Below are 21445 nucleotides of genomic sequence, written 5' to 3' on the forward strand. Positions count from 1 at the left end.
TATTGGAAAATTTCAAAGCACCCTGCAACATATCACGTACGTTATCTCAGTGGTTTCTCACAGAAGCCCAGGGAAGTATGTATTATTACCTCCACATCTTACTGAGAATGTAAGAGTTTCAGAAAGGATAAGCCATTGGCCCAAGATCAAACTGCTAGGGAGAAGCCAAACCATAATTTGATCTTACTATGCCTCAAAATTATTTTTTTTATAAGCACTCTGAGTTTTAAAAATCGCTTTGGAAACAAAATCCCCCCAAATAATGCCAGAATGCAAAAGGTACATAAAAATGTCCAAAACTGTGGGGTTTTTTAACCAAAAATATTTTAAATAACAGATTTGAAGATCATTTGTATAGTTTTTTCCTCTTAACAGGAGGTCAAACCTGGGACTAAAGTGGATTCCTTGTTATTGTTATTATCACCTCATGTAAATTAAAAAAACAGGAAGGAGAAAAGCTCGGAAAGAATTCTAGCTGAGGCCCCAAGTGTGCAATAAAATGTAAAGATCTTAATAAACAAAAGCCCTGAAGAAAAGCATTCAAGAGGCCTGCAAGTTTAATAAAACACGAGTTCAATTAATTTTGTGCAGCTGAACTAAACTGAACGGAATGAGAGCTGGCAGAGCTCCTACTCAACACGCTATAACGCTGATGGAGTAAAAATGAACGGAATCGCTGTTGGCCCCAGAGATACTACAGACGCGCCCGCTCAAGCCACTCGCGTAGGCGCAGAGCCGAGCAGAAGGGGTGAGGCGCCAGGGTGCACCGCTCCGCGCAGGGATCCGCCCCGCCTTCTCCGGCCCCGCCCCCACGCTTCAGTTCCCAGCCTTGCCGCTAGGGGCGGCCGCGAAGCTGCGCGGCCCCGGTTTCCAGCCGGGCCCCTTTCCCAGCCGGGCCCAAGCATGGCTGCCCCCAGGACTGCGGGTCGGGAAGCCGCCGTGCTCGCGCTTTCCTGACAGCCCCTGGCTGCTGTGGTCTCCTTCTCTTCCCCAGGCCACTCCAGCAGACATGTTTGCCAAGGCCTTTCGGGTCAAGTCCAACACGGCCATCAAGGGGTCGGACAGGTGAGGGAGAGAAGAGCCTGCTCTGCCCACCAGGGCACCCAGACATCTCTCAAGCTCGGCTGGCTCACAGCCTTTTCTGGGCTGGGTCAGCCGACTTGGGGTGGAGGCCGAGGGGTACAGCCGGAGAAGGGACCCCGGGGGGCGGGCAAGGGTGAGTTAGACGTGTTTTGAGAGTGAAGATGGAGAGGAGGCCTGATTTATCTCCCAGGCTGTCTTTTGGATATTTTAGTGAGTTTACGAGAAAGCGTAATTCAATCAGCGCGTACTGACTGCAGTCTGTTTAAGGTGTCGTGGAGGATGCAGAAATGAAGGAAAACGGGGTCCCTGCCCTACCAAGAGCTTTGAGTCCCTTGGGAGAGATTAGATGGGGCACGGAGAACTACAAGTATACGAGAAGAAGTGTCTAGTGATTAGCACTGGCAGGAGAGACAGACGGAGGGTGAGGTGAGAGAGGATAAGGCACATGTGGTAAGAGCTGTTTTGCAAATGAAGGTATCACCTTGAGAATTTTGGAGCCAGTGTTCTATAGTTGTCATTCTTGGTGCCCTAGCAGAGCTGTTTAATCATAGGTTGACAGATTTGTCAAGCATATATGAGAAAGGAGTGGGTCCGAGAGCTATGTGTGGAGTCAGGAAGGTAGGGCTTAGCTTCCAGTGGCAGGCTAACTTGGGTTGCCTACCGGATCTCAGTTTTTTCCTTTCTTTGTAAAATGGAAAGACATGCCCCGGGAACATGTGAAAATAGAAGAGACATTGGATGAGAAAGAGAATGGGATGTTTTGGAAGAGTGAGAATAGGGCATCATCAACCAGTCTTTTTCTTGGCCCTCGTGATTTTATAGTAAGTCTTGAGTCCTCAATATTTATTAAAATCCATCCAGGCAGCATACATACCAGGTATGTGTGCTCTCTGCAGGAGAAAGCTTCGGGCCGATGTGACAGCTGTTTTCCCCACTCTTGGAACGGATCAGGTCTCTGAGTTAGTACCTGGAAAGGAAGAACTCAACATTGTGAAGTTGTATGCTCACAGAGGGGATGCAGTGACTGTGTACGTGAGTGGTGGTAACCCCATCCTATTTGAACTGGAGAAAAATCTATATCCGACAGGTATGACAATGGGATGGAGATGGCCATTACTATGGTCTTTGCCTAATATCTGTTTCTTCCATTAATCCGTCTTCCTTAAAACAAATCAATACAAAATCTCCCTAAGAATCTTTTTGGATTTAGTGTCCCTAGAATTGGGTCTTTCAAGATCAGAAACTGCTATAAAAGTGAGGGGAAAAAGGGTTAACACAAAAACGAAGGTGGTTGCCAAGGGAAATTCTGAGGTGAAGAAACACTTGTTTCTAGTGGGTTAACTAGGGATTGGAGCAGAGGTCGTGAAAAGGGTGGAGTTTCAGGGCATGTAGAAAATGCTTCTTAGAACTTTCACTAGGGGAATTTTCTTAAGATACTGAAGAGATGCTGTGATGGGAAAGAAGCTGGGTTCGTTAAACTCCATACCCAGCTGTCTTAGTGGTGGGCTTTGGTTGAGATCTCTCACAGGGATTCTTTCTTAGGCTATCGTCTGGCTCTCAGGATCCTTTGCTTGCTTTCTTTGTCACAGATCTCAGAGAGGCAGTGTCCTTTTCTCTTTTCCTTGGCTGCTGACACCTACTTTGTCATTTGGGGGCTTTTCTTCCTCCCAGCTTGGCTGCAGCAGTGCAGTGCAGTCTCCTACCCCAGGCCACCCCTACCCCCACCCTGCTTTGCTGCTGTACACATACAAGCCCTTTTTGATCTAAGGCTTTTACTGCTAATCCCTGTGGAAACAGAGAGAATAAAAATAATAAACATGGGAAAGTTTCAGAATTTCTTACAGGCTTGTGCCCTGGTTTCGGATTACTTGCTTCTGAGGTCATAAAAGGAATCCTCGTGGGGGCTCTGTCCCTACTTTTATCCACTATGGCCATTAGGGGCTGCTGCAATCCAGGTGGAACGATAGGTGCCTCCACGTCTCAAGTGACACCCAGTTTCTTAAGTCTCCGCCTTCTTCAAGACTGCAGCCTCCTTGAGAAGGGAGTCAGCCTGCTGTAAACTATATGGAATGTGTTTCCCACAGGAAAAGGGGCACTCAGTTCCCAGAGAGGGGGAAAGGGATACTGGACAGGCAAAAGCAGATGTTCACTTCATCACTAGTTTTAGCCTTACACATAAATATCCAACTTTGGCAATTAAACAGACAAAGCTGTAGCTCACTTCATGTGTCTTCCGACCAGTAAAAGTGATAACTTCTCAAGATCATAGATTGAGAGAAACTACTGCAAAGAGCTCAATATAAATATGTAAAGAATGCAGGTCTCTAAGGCTAAAGGGAGCAAGGATTCTAAAGTAAATAGCATATAACATATAAACCGCTTCACAAACTTGGGGTAACCTAATTTAAAAAAAAAAAGAATGCAACTTCTTTGGGCATCCCCTTACAACCTTCTCTCTAGCTTTGAGTTGAGTTTCTTTTCTACATCTTGATTAATGTGCCCTTAGTGTTTGGCTTTGCCATTCCCCAGGGGGTTGACTTTTGGGCAGTAAGTGTTTTCTGGCTCTCTTCTTGGACAGTGTACACCCTGTGGTCTTATCCCGATCTTCTACCAACATTTACAACATGGCCCCTGGTGCTTGAAAAACTGGTAGGGGGAGCAGGTAAGAGTATTTTCCTATATTCTGGATACTGGCTGAAACCTACTTAGTAAAGGCCAACTACTTTAATAAATGTATCCATTTTGTGCATTCATATGATTGAAAAATAGAATTTTTCCCCCATGTCTGTTGCATCTCTTACGTGGCTGCTTCTATGAGCTCTCTGGGCCTCTCTGACCCTGCTGTAAGGCTTAAATAAGATAAGTGACATGAAAGTGCTTTGTGAACTGCCATATGCTATACTTTAGATTAATAAACTGAATTTAGGAAACCAGAATAAGATAGATCATGGAACTGGACCCTCAGCTTGGCGCTTCAGTTTGACCACTAGTCTCCCAGCAGGAAAAGGTCTGATCCTCAGTTTGCCGCTTTTAATTTTCATTATGAATAATGTAGTTGATGCTTAATAAATGTATGTTTGTTGAGCAAATGAATAAATGATGAAGTAAACTGTGGAGTTAGTTGCAATGCTTTTGTTTCCTGCAGATTTGATGCTGCCAGGACTAGTGGTGCCCCCTGCTGGTCTGCCTCAGGTACAGAAGGGTGACCTCTGTGCCATTGCCTTGGTGGGGAACAGGTACTGTGCCAGTCAGCTGTGCCTATGGGGAAAAAACTTAGGGAAAACTTGGGAGGGGTGGGAATGACAACTTCACAGCCTATGGATAAAGGATTAAAAGAAAAAACAGATTCTTCCTGAACAATCAGAGAGTGGGGAATGGCAGTGAGCCTGTGGGGTGTCCATACATCTGGGCCAAGTGTATTTGCTCCTGCTGCTTCTTTTTTAAAATTTATTTGTTTTTTTTTTCCTTTAAAAATTTTTTTCTTAGATTTACAGAAGAGTTGCAAGTATAGTACAGAGTCCTGAAATATTCCTTACCCAGCTTCCTGTAATGATAACATCCTGTATAAACACAGTACAGTTATCAACACTAAGGAATTAACATTGGTACAGTCCTTTTGACGCTATTACAGACTTGATGCATATTTCCCCAGTTTTCCCACGATGTCTTTTTTTCTTCTTTCGTGTTCAAGCATCCAGTCTAGGTACCACATTGCATTTAGTTGTCATGCCTTCTTAGTCTCCTGTCTGTGACATTTTCTTGGCCTTTCCTGCCTTTCATGGCTTCAACATTATTTTTGTCTAACATCCACATCATAATCCTCATCTTTTAATTATTTTTAATAGATTTATTGAGATATAGTTTTCATACTATAAAATTCACCTGTTTCAAATGTACAATTCAGTGATTTTTTTTAGTATATTTACAGGGTTGTTCAGCCATCACCACAGTGTCTGTTTTTTAAAATAATTAGGAAGTAATCGTATGAACAGTTCTGAAAAATCAAAACCCTCTCACCCCATAATCCTTTTCTCCTAGAAGTAACCATTATCATTCTGATGCATGTCCTTGTCAGCCTTCTTCAATGCATATATACGCGTGCATATAAAATGTATGGTCTGGGGTGTGTATGTTTAAAAATACAAATAAACAAACTTTATCCCTATTACTTTTTCACTTCAGGTAGTGGGGACATTTTCCGTGTCAGCAAGCACAGATAAGCTGAATCTTTTTACCCGCTGTGGGGTGATGGGAAAAGTCCTCTTCTAGTGGACATTGTGGTTGCCTCTACTTTGTCTCTATCACAAACAAGATCTTCCTGACGCCTCTAGGGACACTAGTGCCAATATTTTTCTAAAGTAGATACTAAGAAGCAGAACTTTTTGGCTGAAGATCGTGCATACTTTCTGTTGCCCTATAAAAATGCTGTGTCAGTTTTCCCTCCTACCTACAGGGTATATGGAGCCTGTTTCCTTACATGCTCACCGACACTGGATGTGATGGGTCATTTTCATTTGTATCATCCTGAATGAAAAATGACATCTTATTATTTTACTCATTGCTTCTTTGAGAGAGAAGCATGGTAGGCAGGGGAGGGGTCAGTGTTTAAAGATCTTATTTTTGCTGCTCATATTCTCCTATTTTCCTTGAACCTTTCGGAACCAAGCACCTAGAAATGTTTCCTTCCTTGTTTACCTGTAGCAAAACTTGAAGTTGAAAAGAATGGTGAAATTATTGATTTTTCCCCCCAGTATTCTATCCAAGATAGGAGAAAACTACGTAAATGTGTATTTGGCCTCTCAGTTTGGCATTTAGAATGTATGTGGGAATGAAGCCTAGGTGGTTTATGGAAGGGGATGAGGGTACAAGGGAGTTTACTAAAACTACAAGCCAGGTTCGAGACTGAAGTTCTTGAGCCATTGACCATTCCAAGGGTGGAAGACAAAGACCCATCTTTTAGGAACTGGGAAAGAAGCCAAATTCAAAGATTCTGTGGCAGGAACTGACCCATGGGCACAGTAAGTGGAGCCACCGGATTAGCAAACATTTTTTTGAAGTTCAGATGTTGGGAAATCTGCCCTTGAATCATCTACCTGAGGTCCAGGCAACGTTGCCAGGCTTGTATATTCCCCTCCTGTTAGCCAGCTGGACACCAGTCCTTACAGGCAATGTGTGAGCATTGCTGAGTAACAGTGGGCTGACAGAGATTTCCATTTGGGCTTGGGTAGTTTTTTTGTAGTTATTGTAAATGTGGTTGTTTTTTATATTTTGGACACATCCAGTTCTTAGATAGATAGTTATACAGAGCAAGCCCTGTTACAAAGAACCAACTCAGAAGGAACCTTTAGTTGGTACCACTGTATCTCTCTTCTCTCTTCCCTGTGGCATCCCTCAGCCTAATTTATGGCATATGAATGGCCTCCCTTCTGAATTTCCATATAGGATGGCTATGCCTTTTTTAAATGGGGAGATAATTTATATTTTTGAAATTAAAGAAAGGAAACTTTAAATATCCTTCTGAGTCCTGCCTGGGTTTGATTCATAATAATATAACAATGATAACATCAGTAGAGGAGTTAATTACACAGAAGGGAGTATTTGGCCAAGGAATTTTTGAAAGTCATATGTGTAGGTAATTTGAATAAGATTGAGACTGCACTGAGTTTTAGCTCTGTGATACAAGTGGATGCTTCAGATTTGCAACCGTGGTGCTTTGAACACATGTGTAGAAAGCTGGTCCTGACATGTGCCCTCCTGGAAGACTTTCCCTGACCCTTGTCTCTGGCCTCCTCCTCTCAGAGCCCCCGTTGCCATCGGAGTTGCTGCCATGTCCACAGCCGAGATGCTGACCTCAGGTCTGAAGGGAAGGGGCTTCTCTGTGCTCCACACCTACCAGGACCACTTGTGGTGGGTTCCATGCTTTTTCTGTTTTATAGGGAGCTGGGTGGGCGGAGAGAGCACAGGGCCTGGATTCAGAAGCGAGAGTTTTGATCCCTGCTCTGTCCTTAGTCAAGTTGCTGACCCCAGACATTAATTTCCTTGCAAAATGTGGAGAAAAAAATATATATATATTTTTGCCTGTTTAGAAAAGAAATTACAGAGAACTTTATTTTCTAGGTGAATTGTAGAATCCTAGGGCTGGAAGAAGGCCTTAGGGACTGTCTTCTCTGCCTCTCAGTACAGTGATATTCTTTATTTTTATGGCACTGGTCGATCTGGCCTTTTCTGCCGTGTACATTAAGGCATTTTCTGACCCCATGACGAGTGCTCGGGAATTCTCACATCTGAATCCAAATCAAAGTAGAGTAGATCCTCAGGCACCAGGGTGATAACCTGATTACTTTCATGTTGTTCAAGTTCCACATTTCGGATCTCGTCCTCATTATGGAACTTGCACTTTCTCACTGTGACAGTTGCTCTCTGGAGCTGTATGTGAGTTTATTTTCTGGTTATTTTCTTGTCATTTAAACAAAATAGTAAGTAGTGCTTTTCTCGAAAGCAGTACACCTGGTCTTTTGGCCAAGTGTTGTGGCCTGTTGGTATAGATTTACCCTTACGTTTTTAGTCAGTCTTGGAGTTACTTATTTTACAAGTATTGGCCAAGCCCTGCTTTGCTGGAGGTACAGCCTCATCAGTCTGGGTTTCAGCAGGCATTTGAGGGTTGCTTACTCACGTACTCACAGCACCTTGTTTTCTGACTGTTAGTCTGGGCAATTAAGGTCCTGTTGTCTAAATTGTCTTATCAGTGGCTGCCTCAGTCTCCCCTCCTCCCACCCTTTCAAAATACTTATGGTATTTACCTGATCAGAATAGCCTAAACATACGCTGTGGCCTCACTAGTAGCCATACTAATAAGCCCTTCTGCAGCTGTTAGTAAAACTTTGTTTGACTTGCATAATCTTAGTTAACATAAAGCTTTTTGCTTTTACCGCTCTGCTACGTGGCATCCCTTTTTTTCCTGTCTTCATAAGGCTTAATGGCATAAAACCATTGTAATCCCTACTCTGCAGGTTAGATTGCATTCTTTTTTTTCAATTGAGGTATAGTTGATGTACAATGTTGTGTTAGTTTCAGGTGTACAGCCAAGTGATTCTAGTGATCATTAGTATATCTAGTGATTCTAGATATAGATATATACATATATGTTCCTTTTCAGATTCTTTTCCATTAAAGGTTATTACAAGGTATTGAATATAGTTCCTGTGCTATACAGCTGGTCCTTGTCATTTATCTATTTTAGGCTGCATTCTGATTTAACACAGAAGCAACTGTTTTTGCAGTCTTGAGCAGTCCAGGTGTTTGTAATTTGTTCCATACGCTGAACCTTGGGTTTGTATTTCACCAAACTGGTACTACAGATGCGTTTGCAATCTTAATTTGGTTATTTAATTCAAAATAGTTTTATTTTTAATTTATATGAAGGGAATACTTTGGAAGGGGAGCTCCACTTTAACTATGTTGTCTTTAATCTTTCTCTGTCCCTGAATTTCTGTTAATAATATTATTATTCCTTTGGGTTAAGGAGGAGGCAAGAATTACTCTCCCCATTTCAGAGATGAGGAAACTGAGGCATGGGACTTCTCTGGGCCCAGAATTGGAAACAGATTTTGAGAGGCACACCCAGGTTCTCTGGCCTCTCCTGGACACCCCTGCCTGTGGGTCTTACTCTCTCTGGACCCCCGCTGACCCCCTGACCGGGGCTGGAGAGTGTTGCGGCTGCTGCTCAGTGTTTCTGACATGAGGTTTTTGCAGGCGATCTGGAGACAAGTCCTCTCCACCATCCATTGCTCCACTGGCCCTGGATCCCCCAGATCTCAGTGAAGAGAAGGGGTCTGTCCAGGCAGACACCACCTTGCAGGGAGACATGAGGCGCCTGACCCTGGAGGGAGAGGAGGAGGAGGGGGAGGTTCAGCAGAGGTGTGGGGAGAAGTCCCTGTTGGAAGCCACAGAAGACCCCAGTGTTGGGAGCCTGAACCCAGACCCCACGGACAGCAAGACCCTTCAAGGTACAGCTCTGGCAGAAGTAGGGCAGTCTCCTCTCAGTGTAGGAGACTTAAGTGCTCTGCTCTGCTTCTGACTAGAGCGGCACTACAGCTCCGGGAGGGGAGGGGAAAGTCCTTATTTTTGCTGAGGGTGGTGCCGCAGCCCTTTGCCATCTTACCTGGGAGTCTTCCGCATATGTCGCGTTTCCCTGGATACCCGTCGACTCTGCTATTTGGACTGTTCCCAGCTACACGGCCCTCTTAGTTTTCTTCTGCCTCTGACTTCTCTATCAGAGAAGCATCTGCGCCTGGCTGGGTGGGACTTTGTGGCCTGACCCCTTCTGTGGGGTGAGACCTCTGTAAAGGCTCAGTGTTCTAGAGAGTCTGCGAGCTTTGGTGCCTGGGAATGGGCTCCTTCAGAGCTGAGGGGTAAGGTACGGATGTCACTGTGCGGGGAGCTTACCTGTGCTGTGCGGGCCTTCTGCGGCCCTCAGGAAGGATGTGGTTCTTGTCTTTTCCTTGCAGAGCAAATGGACGAACTGTTGCAGAGATGCTTCTTGTGTGCTTTGAAGTACCGCGTCAAGAAGGCTGACCTCCCTTTACTCACCAGCACTCTCCTGGGCAGCCACATGTTCTCCTGCTGGTATGGAAGGCACGGTGTGGGCTGGGGCTGGGCGGTGGGTCTGTCTCTTGCTCTTTGGTGGTAGGATGGGACACGGCTGATGGGGGAATTGTTTTAGGGACATGATGCGGAAAGAGTGAAGTGGAGGGTTGATCTAGCAAATACTGAGTTTTAAAGACTTAAGTTTTAGCCAGTAAAAGGATGTTGAGGAAATGAAGGTTAAAATTCGCAAGGCGCTTTGAGCACTGCCTCTGCTGTGGTGATTCTGGGCTCTTTTACTGATCGGGCAGCATGTCCGGCCCCGGAAGGGCCCTGGGGCAGCCTGTTTGTCTGGAGGCTTCAATCCCCTCACACCTTTCTGAAGAGTAGGTGGGCCAGATTAGGTTGTGTCAGCAGGAAGAATCGGTGTGAACCCCCCACCCGACCCGCACACACAGCCACCAGCAGAGGGAGTGTTACATGTGGGTTGAACCTGGACTTTGAAGACAGAGCCATCTGGGCTCAAAAACCAGCTCCCCAGGGTGTTGGAGCAAAGGTGTATTTGAGCCCATTACCAGGCTTCTCTGAGCCCTGATTTCTAACACTTGTAAGATTGCTGTCAAGATCAAATAACCTGACATTTAATAAGCACCCAGTAAATATTATCATGTCAGGAGATTTGCTTATTGATTTTCACCTCAAGTCTGAATTTCTTTCTGAGAATTTTGCTCTGTTTTTTAAAAAAGTGGTTTTAAGGGGCTTCCCTGGTGGCTCAGTGGTTGAGAGTCCGCCTGCCGATGCAGGGGACACGGGTTCGTACCCCGGTCCAGGAAGATCCCACATGCCGCGGAGCGGCTGGGCCCGTGAGCCATGGCCGCTGAGCCTGCGCGTCCGGAGCCTGTGCTCCGCGACGGGAGAGGCCACAGCAGTGAGAGGCCCGCGTACTGCAAAAAAAAAAGAAAAAAAAAAGTGGTTTTAATGTAATTCTCTTCCTCTACATGTGAGTTTCTTTAAGGCATTCTATACACGTATGGGGTCTGGAGTGCGTGGCAGGATACTTGGTAATTTGTCCTGACCTTGCTGGGTTGCAAGTAACTGGGAAAGGGGTAGAGGTTCTTAACCTGGGGTGGGTTCTAGAAGGGATCCCTATGAATCCCACTGCTTTTGCTTGTCACATTTTGAGAGAAGATGTACGTTCTGGGGAGATAGAATGATTACAGCTTTCATTAGGGATCTTTCCCCCAAAGCTAACAGTCTATAAAGAGTCAGATAGTAATTATTTTAGGCTTTGCAGGCCCTACAGTCTCTATTGCAACTGTGCAAGTCTGCCATTGTGGCAGTAAAGCAACCATAGACAGTAGATGAACGGGCATTGCCAGATTTGGCCTGCAGGATGTGGTTTGCCTTGCTGCCACAGTGAGCTTGGTGTTGCAGACGCTCACCTGGAGGTGAAACTTCTGAGGCCACAGAAGCCTGTCTAGTTTGAAAGGAATCTAAAGCTGTATCTGGTACAGTAGCCACAAGCCATGTGTGGCTATTTAAGTTTAAATTAAATAAAATTTAAAATTCAGTTCCTTAGTCACATTCGTCACGTTTCCCGTGCTTAATAGCCACATCTGTCTAGTAGCCACCACGTTGATAGCAGAGAACATTCCATCCTTACAGAAAGGCCTATTGGACAGCAAGGACCTGGAGGAGCTAAAGTCTGCATCTCTCTCTGATGCTGCCGATGGGCAGAGAGCTCTGGAACAGCGGCCTCTTTCTGAACGTGCAGGAGGAAGGCTGAGGAAACTGTCCTCCTCTCAGTGTCAGGCAGGCCGTACCACTACTGCTTTGTTAGCTTAACTTGCCTTTTCCATCTGCCATCAGCCCCGAAGGACGACAACTGGACATAAAGAAGTCAAGCTACAAAAAGGTAAGCGGGTCCCTTCTCTGCATACCCACACAGGGAGCTGTGTAGGGGCACACGTGGCGTGAGCTGGTGGACATGGGGAAGCCCTGTCTGCAGGGCTGAGGCTAGAATTAAGCTTTTTGATTCCAGGTATAGGGGGCGGAAGAAAACTCTCCCTGGGCTGAGGCAGTTGGGTGGGCACCCACTCCCCTCTCTCCTTCCCACCCCTTTATATCTGATCCACGTTCTGAAAGGCTTCACCGGCAGGGGCCCTTCCCTTCCTAACTGGATGAGGACAGGGACTGTCCCACGTCCCTCCCCGGGACCTGCCCAGCTCGGTGTCTGGCATGTCTCAGGTGCTCAGCGTGTGTGCAGAGTTGATGAGGTCCCCTACCACTGGCCCTCTCTCCCTTAGCTCTCTAAGTTCCTGCAGCACATGCAGCAGGAGCAGATTATACAGGTGCAGGAGCTGAGCAAAGGGGTGGAGAGCATTGTGGCTGTGGACTGGAAGCACCCGAGGTGAGTGCAGGGGGCCTGGTCACCGCAGCTCAGCTGGCCCCAGGGCACCTGGGCCACGGACCGGGAATCGCCGAGACACTAGTATAAAATGTGTTTTTTCTTTCCTTCTGCTGGGTTTTAGGATCACATCTTTCGTCATACCCGAGCCCTCCCCGACCTCCCAGACAATCCAGGAGGGTAGCAGGGAACAGCCCTATCACCCTCCAGATATAAAATCCCTCTACTGTGTCCCAGCCAGCATGACCCTGCTCTTCCAGGAGTCTGGCCACAAGTGAGTTTTTGGAGAGCAGCCCTTCTCTGCCTGCTTGGTGTTCTGGCCTATAATCCTTTCAGCCTAAGTAGTGTTCTTCTGTGACTGGCAAAACCTGCTCTGCCCCCTCCTCCCTTTCTCCCAGATCCAGCTTCAAGCCTCCTTCCCCTGGGAAGGGTCTCTGGACTAAGTGAATGAGAGAGTAGGTCTCTCCCTTTTCTACCTGTAATTATTCTTCACACGGCCCTGCTGGCCCCTGGCAGGAAAAGGGAAGAACCCAGAGGTCGAGAAGCTGAGGACATCGCCCTGCTGAGCAGGAAGTGAATCTTGGTATTTACAGTTTGTCTCCCAGCATAGCGTGAATAACGCCCCCCCCCCGTCACTTCTCACCTAGGAAGGGGAGCATCCTCGAGGGCAGTGAGGTCCGAACAATCGTCATCAACTACGCCAAGAAAAATGACCTGGTTGATGCAGACAACAAAAAGTGAGTGGATGGGGAGGGGAGCTCGCCCCATGTCTTTCAGTGTTCATCTTCAGAACATGTGGGGGGTGGCTGGGAGGGAGGGGTGCAGGAGATCACAGACTGCTAGCAATAATCAAGGCCAGTGGTTTCTAAACCATGGGCTGTGGACACTTAGAGCTGTGGTCTAAGGTAGTCAGATCCAGATATGCTGTCAGCATTGACTGTAGCCTGAGTAAGCATCATCTCATATGTATCTACTGTTGATTTTCCAATGCACTTGTTCTTGTGAGGAACAAAATGCAAAAATTTAAAAAATTTTACCAAAGCCATCTTAGCTCTTTGGTATTCTCTGTTTTCTTAGTAATATATAGATATAGATATATATCTCTATATATATCTATAATATATAGATATAGATATATATCTATATATATGGATATAGAAGGTAAACTACTAAATGAAGAGTGTTTCATTAATTTTTTTGTTTTTAATTTCAAAAGATACCCTCATGATCAAAAAGTTGGGAACTACTGGTTTAATCATGGTTAGTTAGTAGCAGAAGTGAGCCGGGATCCCGGTCTTCAGAATTTTTTCCCATCCCACTTTCCCCTCCACTGCCTGTTTCTCCTTTGTTCTAGGAAAGCAGACGTGTACCTCCCATCCAGAGGGTACGTTGCTTCATGGACTGTGAACCCCTAATTGGTTCTAATAATCCTGAATGACTTTAAACAACACATAACACATGAATCCTGAGTGGACCCTGGGATCAGAAGGGGCGGGCCTAGGAGTTCTTTATTGCCTTTTCTTTCCCTTTAGTCTTGTGAAATTGGATCCCATCCTATGTGACTGCATCTTAGAGAAAGGTGAACAGCACACAGTCATGAAGCTTCCATGGGACAGTCTCCTGAACAGGTAGTGGGGATTGGCAGCCCCTCCCCAGTGTTTCCATCCCCTCCCCTTAATGTCTATCACATTGGACTTCAGAATTGTCCCTCTCATCAGCTCTGACTTTCTTTCCATAATTCACACCATGTCAGTCTACATAAACACAGGCTTGGGTAATTCTGATGCGGAGGGTCTTTGGAGCGATATGAGCCAACACAGTATAGAAGAACTTGAGAAGGAGAGAGAAGAGGAACATTAATTAGAAATAAGAGCTTCAAAAAAAGAAGGTGTGGGTGGTGGGTGGGGATTGTCTTAAAGTCTTTTCAAAGGAAGGATTCTTATACTCTTTCTTTTCCGTAGACCCAAAACTGAAAATAACTTGTATAAGGAGTTAGCAAATTGTAGCCTGTGGGCCAAATCTGGCCTGCTACCTGTTTTTGTAAATAGGGTTTTATTGGCACGCAGCCACACCCATTTGTTTACATATTATCTGTGCTGCTTTCCTGCTAAATGGCAGAGTTGAGTAATTTCAACAGAGACCATATGGCCCTTGAAAGCCTAAAATATTTACCACCTGGCCCTTTCTAGAAAAAGTTTGTCAATCTCAATATATATGCTAGCAAAAGAAAATCTGGTTAGACAAAAGGTAGAAATTCCTTGTGGTAAAGGTGTCTATAAATGATGCATGATTGCAGCATGTCAGAAATGTGAAGCAGCACTTTATTCTGCTGGGTAAGGGAGACTCTTGAGATAGTAAACTCCACAAGCCCGCCTGGGCAGGTTTTCAGAAGGCCAGGCAAGTGGACAGTTTCTAGGGGCTCGAGTCTCGGATGTTCCCTTCCCTGAGTCAGTGGGTCTTGACTGTGGCCACACTTTGGGGAGCTTTAAAAAATGAATCTTCCTGATGAGAGTCTCTGACTTAATTGGTCTGGGGTTTAGCTCCCTAGCTGACTTGAATGACTCTACTGTGCAGGCAGAGGTAAACCGCCACCTGTAAGGTCAGCTTCCATCTAGCTGTCTGCTGGGAATGGGATATGAGGAAATGGTTTCTGCTGGCTTTATCAGGCACCAACTCATTAACTCCTGTTTCAGATGTTTGGAAAAATTGCAGCCTGCCTATCAAGTGACCTTTCCGGGACAAGAGCCCATTGTGAAGAAAGGCAAAATCTGCCCAATTGACATCACCCTAGCACAGAGAGCTTCTAACAAAAAGGTAATTTTTAAAAGACACAACATTTGAAGATGGTGATTTAATGTCCCTGCTAAGTTCTAGTCTCTCTAATGTGATCGGAGGTTTTTAGATTGGCCTTAAACGCCTCAAAGATTGTTTAGGAAACACCCATGTTTGTGTGACTGGGCTAGGCCCTATGTAAAACAGGTAAAGCTGACCCCCTCCCTCACTGCTCTCTAGGATTTTGTGCTAGGAAACTTGCTAGAGCCTGGTTCTAAAAGTAAACAAGATCTTATATTTATTTTTTTCTTAGAACTATGGTAGGGGCTTTCAGCTCTTACTCATTCTGTTACCTCTTGGGCCTTGCTCAGTGAAAATAACTACTAAAGAATCGCTGAAGGAGGGACTTCCCTGGTGGTGCAGTGGTTAAGAATATGCCTGCCAATGCAGGGGACATGGGTTCGATCCCTGGCCTGGGAAGATCCCACATGCTGTGGAGCAACTAAGCCCATGCGCCACAACTACTGAGCCGGCGCTCTAGAGCCCGCGTGCCTCAACTACCGAGCCCACATGCCGCAACTACTGAAGCCCACGTGCCGCAACTACTGAAGCCTGCGTGCCTACAGCCTGTGCTCCGCAACAAGAGAAGGCACCGCAATGAGGAGCCCGTGCACCACAACGAAGAGTAGACCCTGCTCGCCGCAACTAGAGAAAGCCCACACGCACCAAAGAAGACGCAACGCAGCCAAAAGAAAAAAAGAAAGGAAAGAAAAAAAGAATCGCTGAAGGAACTGAGTGTGTTTAGCTTGGCAACACAAAGTCGTAGGGAACAAATTACATCTGTCCTCAAATATGTGAAAAGCTGTACTTGGAAAAGGAGTGCACTTATTTTGTATGCCTTGAGAAGACAGAAATAAGATTATTGGGTAGAAATCCCAAGAAGCCAGACTTGGGTTCAAAATAAAGAACTTTCTAGTAGTGTGTGGTTATGAACGTGGGCTTTGAGATTAGAGACCTGGGTTCCAGTGTGGCCTTGCTGCTTGACTTTGAGCAAGTTACTTAATGTTATTTTGCCTGAGTTTCCTTATTTGAAGAATGGGGATAATACCTACCTCATAAGGCACTGTGAGGATCAAATGAAGGAATATATGTAGGCGAAGCACTTAGAATAGTACTTGGCATATAAACGTTCAATAAATGAGAACCAAACAACGATAACCTTAATAATTAGCAATAGCCGCCATTTCTTGAATGTGTAATTATGTGTGATGATGGTTTTGTCTTTATGTTAAAAAGAGCCCTTGTCTTTTGGCGATACATACGGAAATATTTGCAGACGAGATCTGATGTCTAGGGGGATTTGCTTTAAAGTAACACAGGAATGGGGGTGGGTGGGGATATAGATGAATCAAGGTTGGTCATGAGTTGATAATTGTTAAAATTCATGATGGGTACATGGGAGCTCATCGTACTATTCTACTTTTATTTATGTTTTAAATTCTCCATAAAAAAAACTTTTAAAAAGTATATGAATTTTTTCATTATTAAATTTGTTATGGTGATCAATGGTCAGTGATCTTTGATGTTACTATTGTGAAAAAGGTTACAACTCGTTGAAGGCTCAGGTGATGGGTAGCACTTTTTAGCAATAAGGTATTTTTTAATTAAGGTATATACTTTGTTTTTTAAGACATAATATTATTGCAAACTTAACAGTATAGTGAGAACATAACTTTTAAAAATATTTCATTGAAGTATAGTTGATTTACAATGTTGTGTTAATTTCTGCTGTACAGCAAAGTGATTCAGTTATACATATATATATTCTTTTTTGTATTATTTTCCATATGGTTTATCACAGGATATTGAATATAGTTCCCTGTGCTATACACTAGGACTTTGTTATTTTTCCATCCTGTATTTACGAGTTTGCATCTGCTAGTCCCAAACTCCTAATCCTTCCCTTACCCACCCGCCTCCCCCTTGGCAACCACAAGACTGTTCTCTATGTCTGTGAGTCTGTTTCTGTTTCATAGATAAGTTCATTTGTGTTGTATTTTAGATTCCATATATAAGTGATATCATATGGTATTTGTCTTTCTCTTTCTGACTGACTTTGCTTAATGTGATAATCTCTAGGTCCGTCCATGTTGCTGCAAATGGCACTATTTAATTCTTTTTTATGGCTGAGTAATATTCCATTGTATATATGTACCACATCTTCTTTATCCATTCATCTGTAAATAGAATGATAGATAGGTTGTTTCCATGTCTTGGCTATTGTAAATAGTGATGCTATGAGCATAGGGGTACATGTATCTTCTCGAGTTATAGTTTCGCCTGGGTATATGCCCAGGAGTGGGATTGCTAGACCATATGGTAGTTCTATTTTTAGTTTTTTGAGGAACCTCCGTACTGTTCTCCATAGCAGCTGTACCAATTTACATTCCCACCCAGAATGTAAGAGGGTTCCCTTTTCTCCACATCCTCTCCAGCATTTATTATTTGTAGACTTTAATGATGGCCATTCTGAACAGTACCTCATTGTGGTTTTGATTTTCATGAGAACGTAACTTTTATATGCACTGGGAAACCAAAAATTCATGTGACTCATTTTACTGTGATACTCGCTTTATCATGGTGGGTCTGGAACTGAACCCACAATACCTCTGAGGTGTGCCTGTATTGGATGGGGTAGAAAGAAAAAATCAGTTTAGAAGCACAAAAATTAATTATTTGGATGAAGGTACCATGGTTGTAGGGATGGTGAACATAGTGGGTGAGGAGGCTTCTGAGGCCCTGGAAGGTTTCTGGAGGGGAGGGCATGTGGTCTGTACCCACCATCAGTCTTCTGTCCCCCACAGGTGACTGTGGTCCGGAACTTGGAGGCCTATGGTCTGGACCCATGCTCAGTGGCTACCATCCTCCAGCAGCGATGCCAGGCTAGCACTACTGTCACTCCTGCCCCTGGGACCAAGGACATCCTGCAGGTTCAGATCCAGGGAAATCAGATCCACCACCTCGGCCGGCTGTTGCTCGGTGAGCATCCCCTCTTAAGAAGCAGACACATTGGTCTAACTTGGCAAAGATCTTCCTACCAACTAAACTCACCCTAGTGAGTCTACCATATATGTAGCTTTTAGCAGCCAGAGAGAGGTAGAACTAATGTTTGAACTAGATCCTTTAGCCCCCAAATTCATTGTTTTCTCCACCATGCTAGTAGTTTTCTTCCTGGTTTTCCTTTTTTTGTAAGACATTTGTTGAGCACCCAAACTTTGCTAGGCACTTTGCTGGGCTTTTTGCAGGCTTGGTCTCTCTGAATCATAACGATGCTGCAGAACTGTTTCTGTTTTGCAGATGAGGAAACTAAGTTTCAGTACATTGCGCTGAGACATTCAGCTGTTCAGTGCTGCAGCTGGGCTCTGAACTTTGATTTGCTTGACTCCCAAGCCTAGGTTCTTTCTACCAACCCTGAGTCACCCAGCCTCCAGTCTGTCCTCAATGCCAGCTGCCGGAGTCAGCTTCCTAAAACAATGTGATCACATCACTCCTCTCTGAAAAACTTTTTATATCTCCTTAATGCCTTCAGAATAAACTCTTAAGCTCAATAAACAAGACCCTCCCAGCCCAACCCCATCTTCCATCCGGGTTCTCTGGCAGGTCCCTGGTCCCCACGCCAGGCTTCAGCCGTGCTGGTCTCCTTTGCTGTTCCGCATGTGCACCTGCATATTCACACCTGGGTGCTTTCCTCTGTGTTGTTGCCTCACCTTGCGTGGCCTCTCACAGCCTGACCTTAAAGGCTCATTGGCCCAGCTCAGGGGTCACAGGAAGCCTGTCTTAGAACATGTCCCTTTTTTTTTTTTTTTCTGTTTCCTTAAATTGACATTTAAAAAACTGCTAACATAGTACTTTCCAATTGTGTTTATATTTCTGGTTAGTGTCTACAACTTGGCTAATTTATTCTGTTGTCTGAACTCCCTGTTAGACTGAACTTCTTGAATCAGAGACCTTACCTTTTTCATCCTTTTTTCATGCCCAGGGTCTGGCCCATAGTAAATGCTCAATAAGCAAATTTATTTTATGGTCTAAGGCAGTACCCAGCAGTTAACTTTTACAGTTGAGCCCCTTTAAGTGAAAAACCCCATACGAAATACAGAGGAAAAAAGATAAACACATGACTGAACTCAGACACACACATTCTCTCTTGTGAGAAAATTATAAATGCCTGAAGTACACCTAGAAGGTAGCTATCAACGTGAAAATTGCTGAAATACACACTTCATCCTCGAGATGTAAGGATAAATGGTCCATTCCCGTTGGAGTTGAGTTTGAGCTGGGTGTAGAAGAGCAGGTCATATGATGGAAATGGTTTGAACTGAGAGTTGACAGCAGGAATGAGCACACAGTGGGGCAAGAGGGCCAGGAGGTAGCTGTGCAGATTGGGGACCCTGGAGGTCAGGGCCAAGGAGGGTCATTGTAGACAAAGGGGAAGGAGTCGCGGGGAGGAGAGCATACACATGCCTCACTGAGGAGTTTCTGCCTTTTGGATTGTAGAAGAGTATCGGCTTCCTCGAAAACACATCCAGGGCCTGGAAAAGGCCCCCAAACCTGGCAAGAAGAAGTGACAGACTCTTGTTTCATGTGGTTGATCCAGAAGAAATCCAAGCTGTGGGCTGGTAATTTATATGAGTATTTTCTGCTTTTGCAAATTAAAAAAATATATAATTCTTTACCAAAATAAATTTTTATTCTAATCTAAATTTGATTTCCCTCCTGTTTCCTCCACTTAGCTAAAATGTTGTACGAAGTTTTCAGATCAGAAGCCATTTTAAATGGACACTCAAGGCCGTTGTGGCGTGCCTTTTCCATTCATGTGGTTTCAGTCATTTTAGTTCGTCCTCTGCTTTCAAGGCTGAATAGCCCATGCAGAGTTCAGGCAGGTGGGCCCTTCCCATTTTTAAAGTCCCTCTACCAAATATTCAACAGCCTTTTGCTATTCTTACTACCTAATTAACCTCCTAGCCCAAAATCACTCCTTCACATCTTTAAAGGGCTATTTATATAGATATTTATATTTGTCATCAATCAATGCAAAAGAAGGAAGGGTTGGCCTTAAGTTCTAGCAAAGTTTAGGCTATACAGAAATAAGAAACAGTGAAAGCATTTTAGGACATGGAATTCTATACAACAATGATTTTTCCCCAACATTGGCAACTGCCACTAACAGCCGTAAGTTGTGATGTGGCTGCAAGATGATGGCTTTGCTGCAGTGAAGTCTTAGCCAACAAATGCTTTCTTTAGCCTCAAACTTCTTCACCTGGGGCTCATGGAAGAGGTCTTCAGTTGCTCTTCAGAGGGTCCACGAACTTTTCCGAAAGAGTGTGCAAGATTTTGTATGATCATTTTCCTAAAAGAGGTTACCATGCTTTTGTCAAATTCCCAGCAGGATCATGTGATGCCAAAAAGGTTCAGAACCCCTGCTGTGGTCCCTGCTCAGTTTGTGGCAGTCATTTCTGTACCAGGGCTCTCCTTGTACGATAGGAAGAAGGGCTGAGCTGAATAACTGCAGAGTTCTTTGGTTTTACCATCAAAAAAACACACTTCAGTTTACTTCCTTTTTTCCCTTGGTCATACCACTTTTGTTTTTTTTAAACCAAGATAAAGGCTTGAAACTATCTACAGTATTCACAAATTCCCCATCTGGGGCTTGAAAAAGAAGAAGGGGATGAGTATGAAAATGTGTGTGTGAGGTTCCTTGCCTTTTGTTATTAGGCCCCGAATAATTGTCCTTTTCACTGCTGACTCACTGTAAGTAAACTCCTTTTTTACCGATCCACTCTGTTGACGTAAGCAATATGAAACTGAGAAAGAGATTTCTAGAAATTGACCCCAAACAAGATTCTGTTCCAGCAGAACCCTTGGACAGTTTGATCTAAGGGAGCACAGTATGTACAGCAGTCATGAAATATGGTCCTCATATGAATACACATAACATGTGGTACTTTATAAAGTTCTTTCACAGACGTGATTCGTTTTGCACAACCCTGGAGGGATTGGAGCCTCAGAGAGAGGTTGTGTCTTGCCTTGTTAATCCCTGCTAAAGACACAAGCCAGTAGATGGTGAGGCTGGATCTAAAATGAACATCCAACTCTTCACTGTGGTTTGACCCAGAATTCTGCTGTGCAACAGTGTTGTCAAGACTTGTGCTTCGAACGGTTTTTCCAGTAATGGTGACACATTTGCAATGACTCATCTTCCCTTTCCTCCTTGTGAATAACATAGGTACATGTGAGGAGGCAGGGGAGAGTTAGGCTGTACAAAGGATTCCTTTTTCTGTGTGCTGAACTGAATAATCTATACCAAGGTCAAATGTACAACAACTTTAAACTTAATCCCATATTGTAACCAAATGAGTTTCAGTGAAAAGCAGAAACTGCTTCATTTCTGGGTTTTGGCAAAATTATTGAAAGATATACTTCTTGGAGGTCTAGGTGAGCACACATTACAGATGTGCCCCATTCCTGGACACTTTTAAGAATGTCTATTGGACAGGGGGTGCTCTCCTAGGGGGAGGCTGGGAGTGGACTGGATGAGCTCCG

At 44.5% G+C, this 21445-nt stretch overlaps 1 protein-coding gene across 7 annotated transcripts; it reads left to right on the forward strand.

Annotated features, from left to right (window-relative positions):
* Window positions 1–857: 857 nt before the first annotated feature.
* EIF2D (eukaryotic translation initiation factor 2D) lies at window positions 858–19605 on the forward strand. 7 transcript variants are annotated; one of them, XM_067729180.1, is made up of 15 exons: window positions 858–1065; window positions 1980–2170; window positions 3662–3745; window positions 4229–4319; window positions 6883–6990; window positions 8836–9089; window positions 9591–9708; window positions 11536–11581; window positions 11973–12076; window positions 12198–12347; window positions 12721–12810; window positions 13606–13701; window positions 14767–14887; window positions 17710–17884; window positions 19400–19605. In XM_067729180.1, exons 1-15 carry the CDS (start codon window positions 1010–1012, stop codon window positions 19468–19470), a joined length of 1755 nt encoding a protein of 584 aa, XP_067585281.1. In that variant the 5' UTR covers window positions 858–1009; the 3' UTR covers window positions 19471–19605. The 7 variants fall into 7 exon arrangements, with proteins under 7 accessions (XP_067585281.1, XP_067585275.1, XP_067585277.1 ...); XM_067729174.1 differs by lacking the exon at window positions 13606–13701 and having other exon boundaries at window positions 869–1065; XM_067729176.1 differs by lacking the exon at window positions 12198–12347 and having other exon boundaries at window positions 869–1065.
* Window positions 19606–21445: the final 1840 nt, after the last annotated feature.

The sequence above is a fragment of the Pseudorca crassidens genome, chromosome 2, assembly GCF_039906515.1.
Source record: "Pseudorca crassidens isolate mPseCra1 chromosome 2, mPseCra1.hap1, whole genome shotgun sequence".
Taxonomy (NCBI): Eukaryota; Metazoa; Chordata; class Mammalia; order Artiodactyla; family Delphinidae; genus Pseudorca; species Pseudorca crassidens.

Coding starts and splice junctions, on each gene's coding strand:
- EIF2D (XM_067729180.1), top strand. CDS start 1,010: ATGTTTGCCAAGGCCTTTCGGGTCAAGTCCAACACGGCCATCAAGGGG. Junction 1,066..1,979: donor GCCATCAAGGGGTCGGACAG/GTGAGGGAGAGA, acceptor TGCTCTCTGCAG/GAGAAAGCTTCGGGCCGATG. Junction 2,171..3,661: donor GAAAAATCTATATCCGACAG/GTATGACAATGG, acceptor CTTCTTGGACAG/TGTACACCCTGTGGTCTTAT.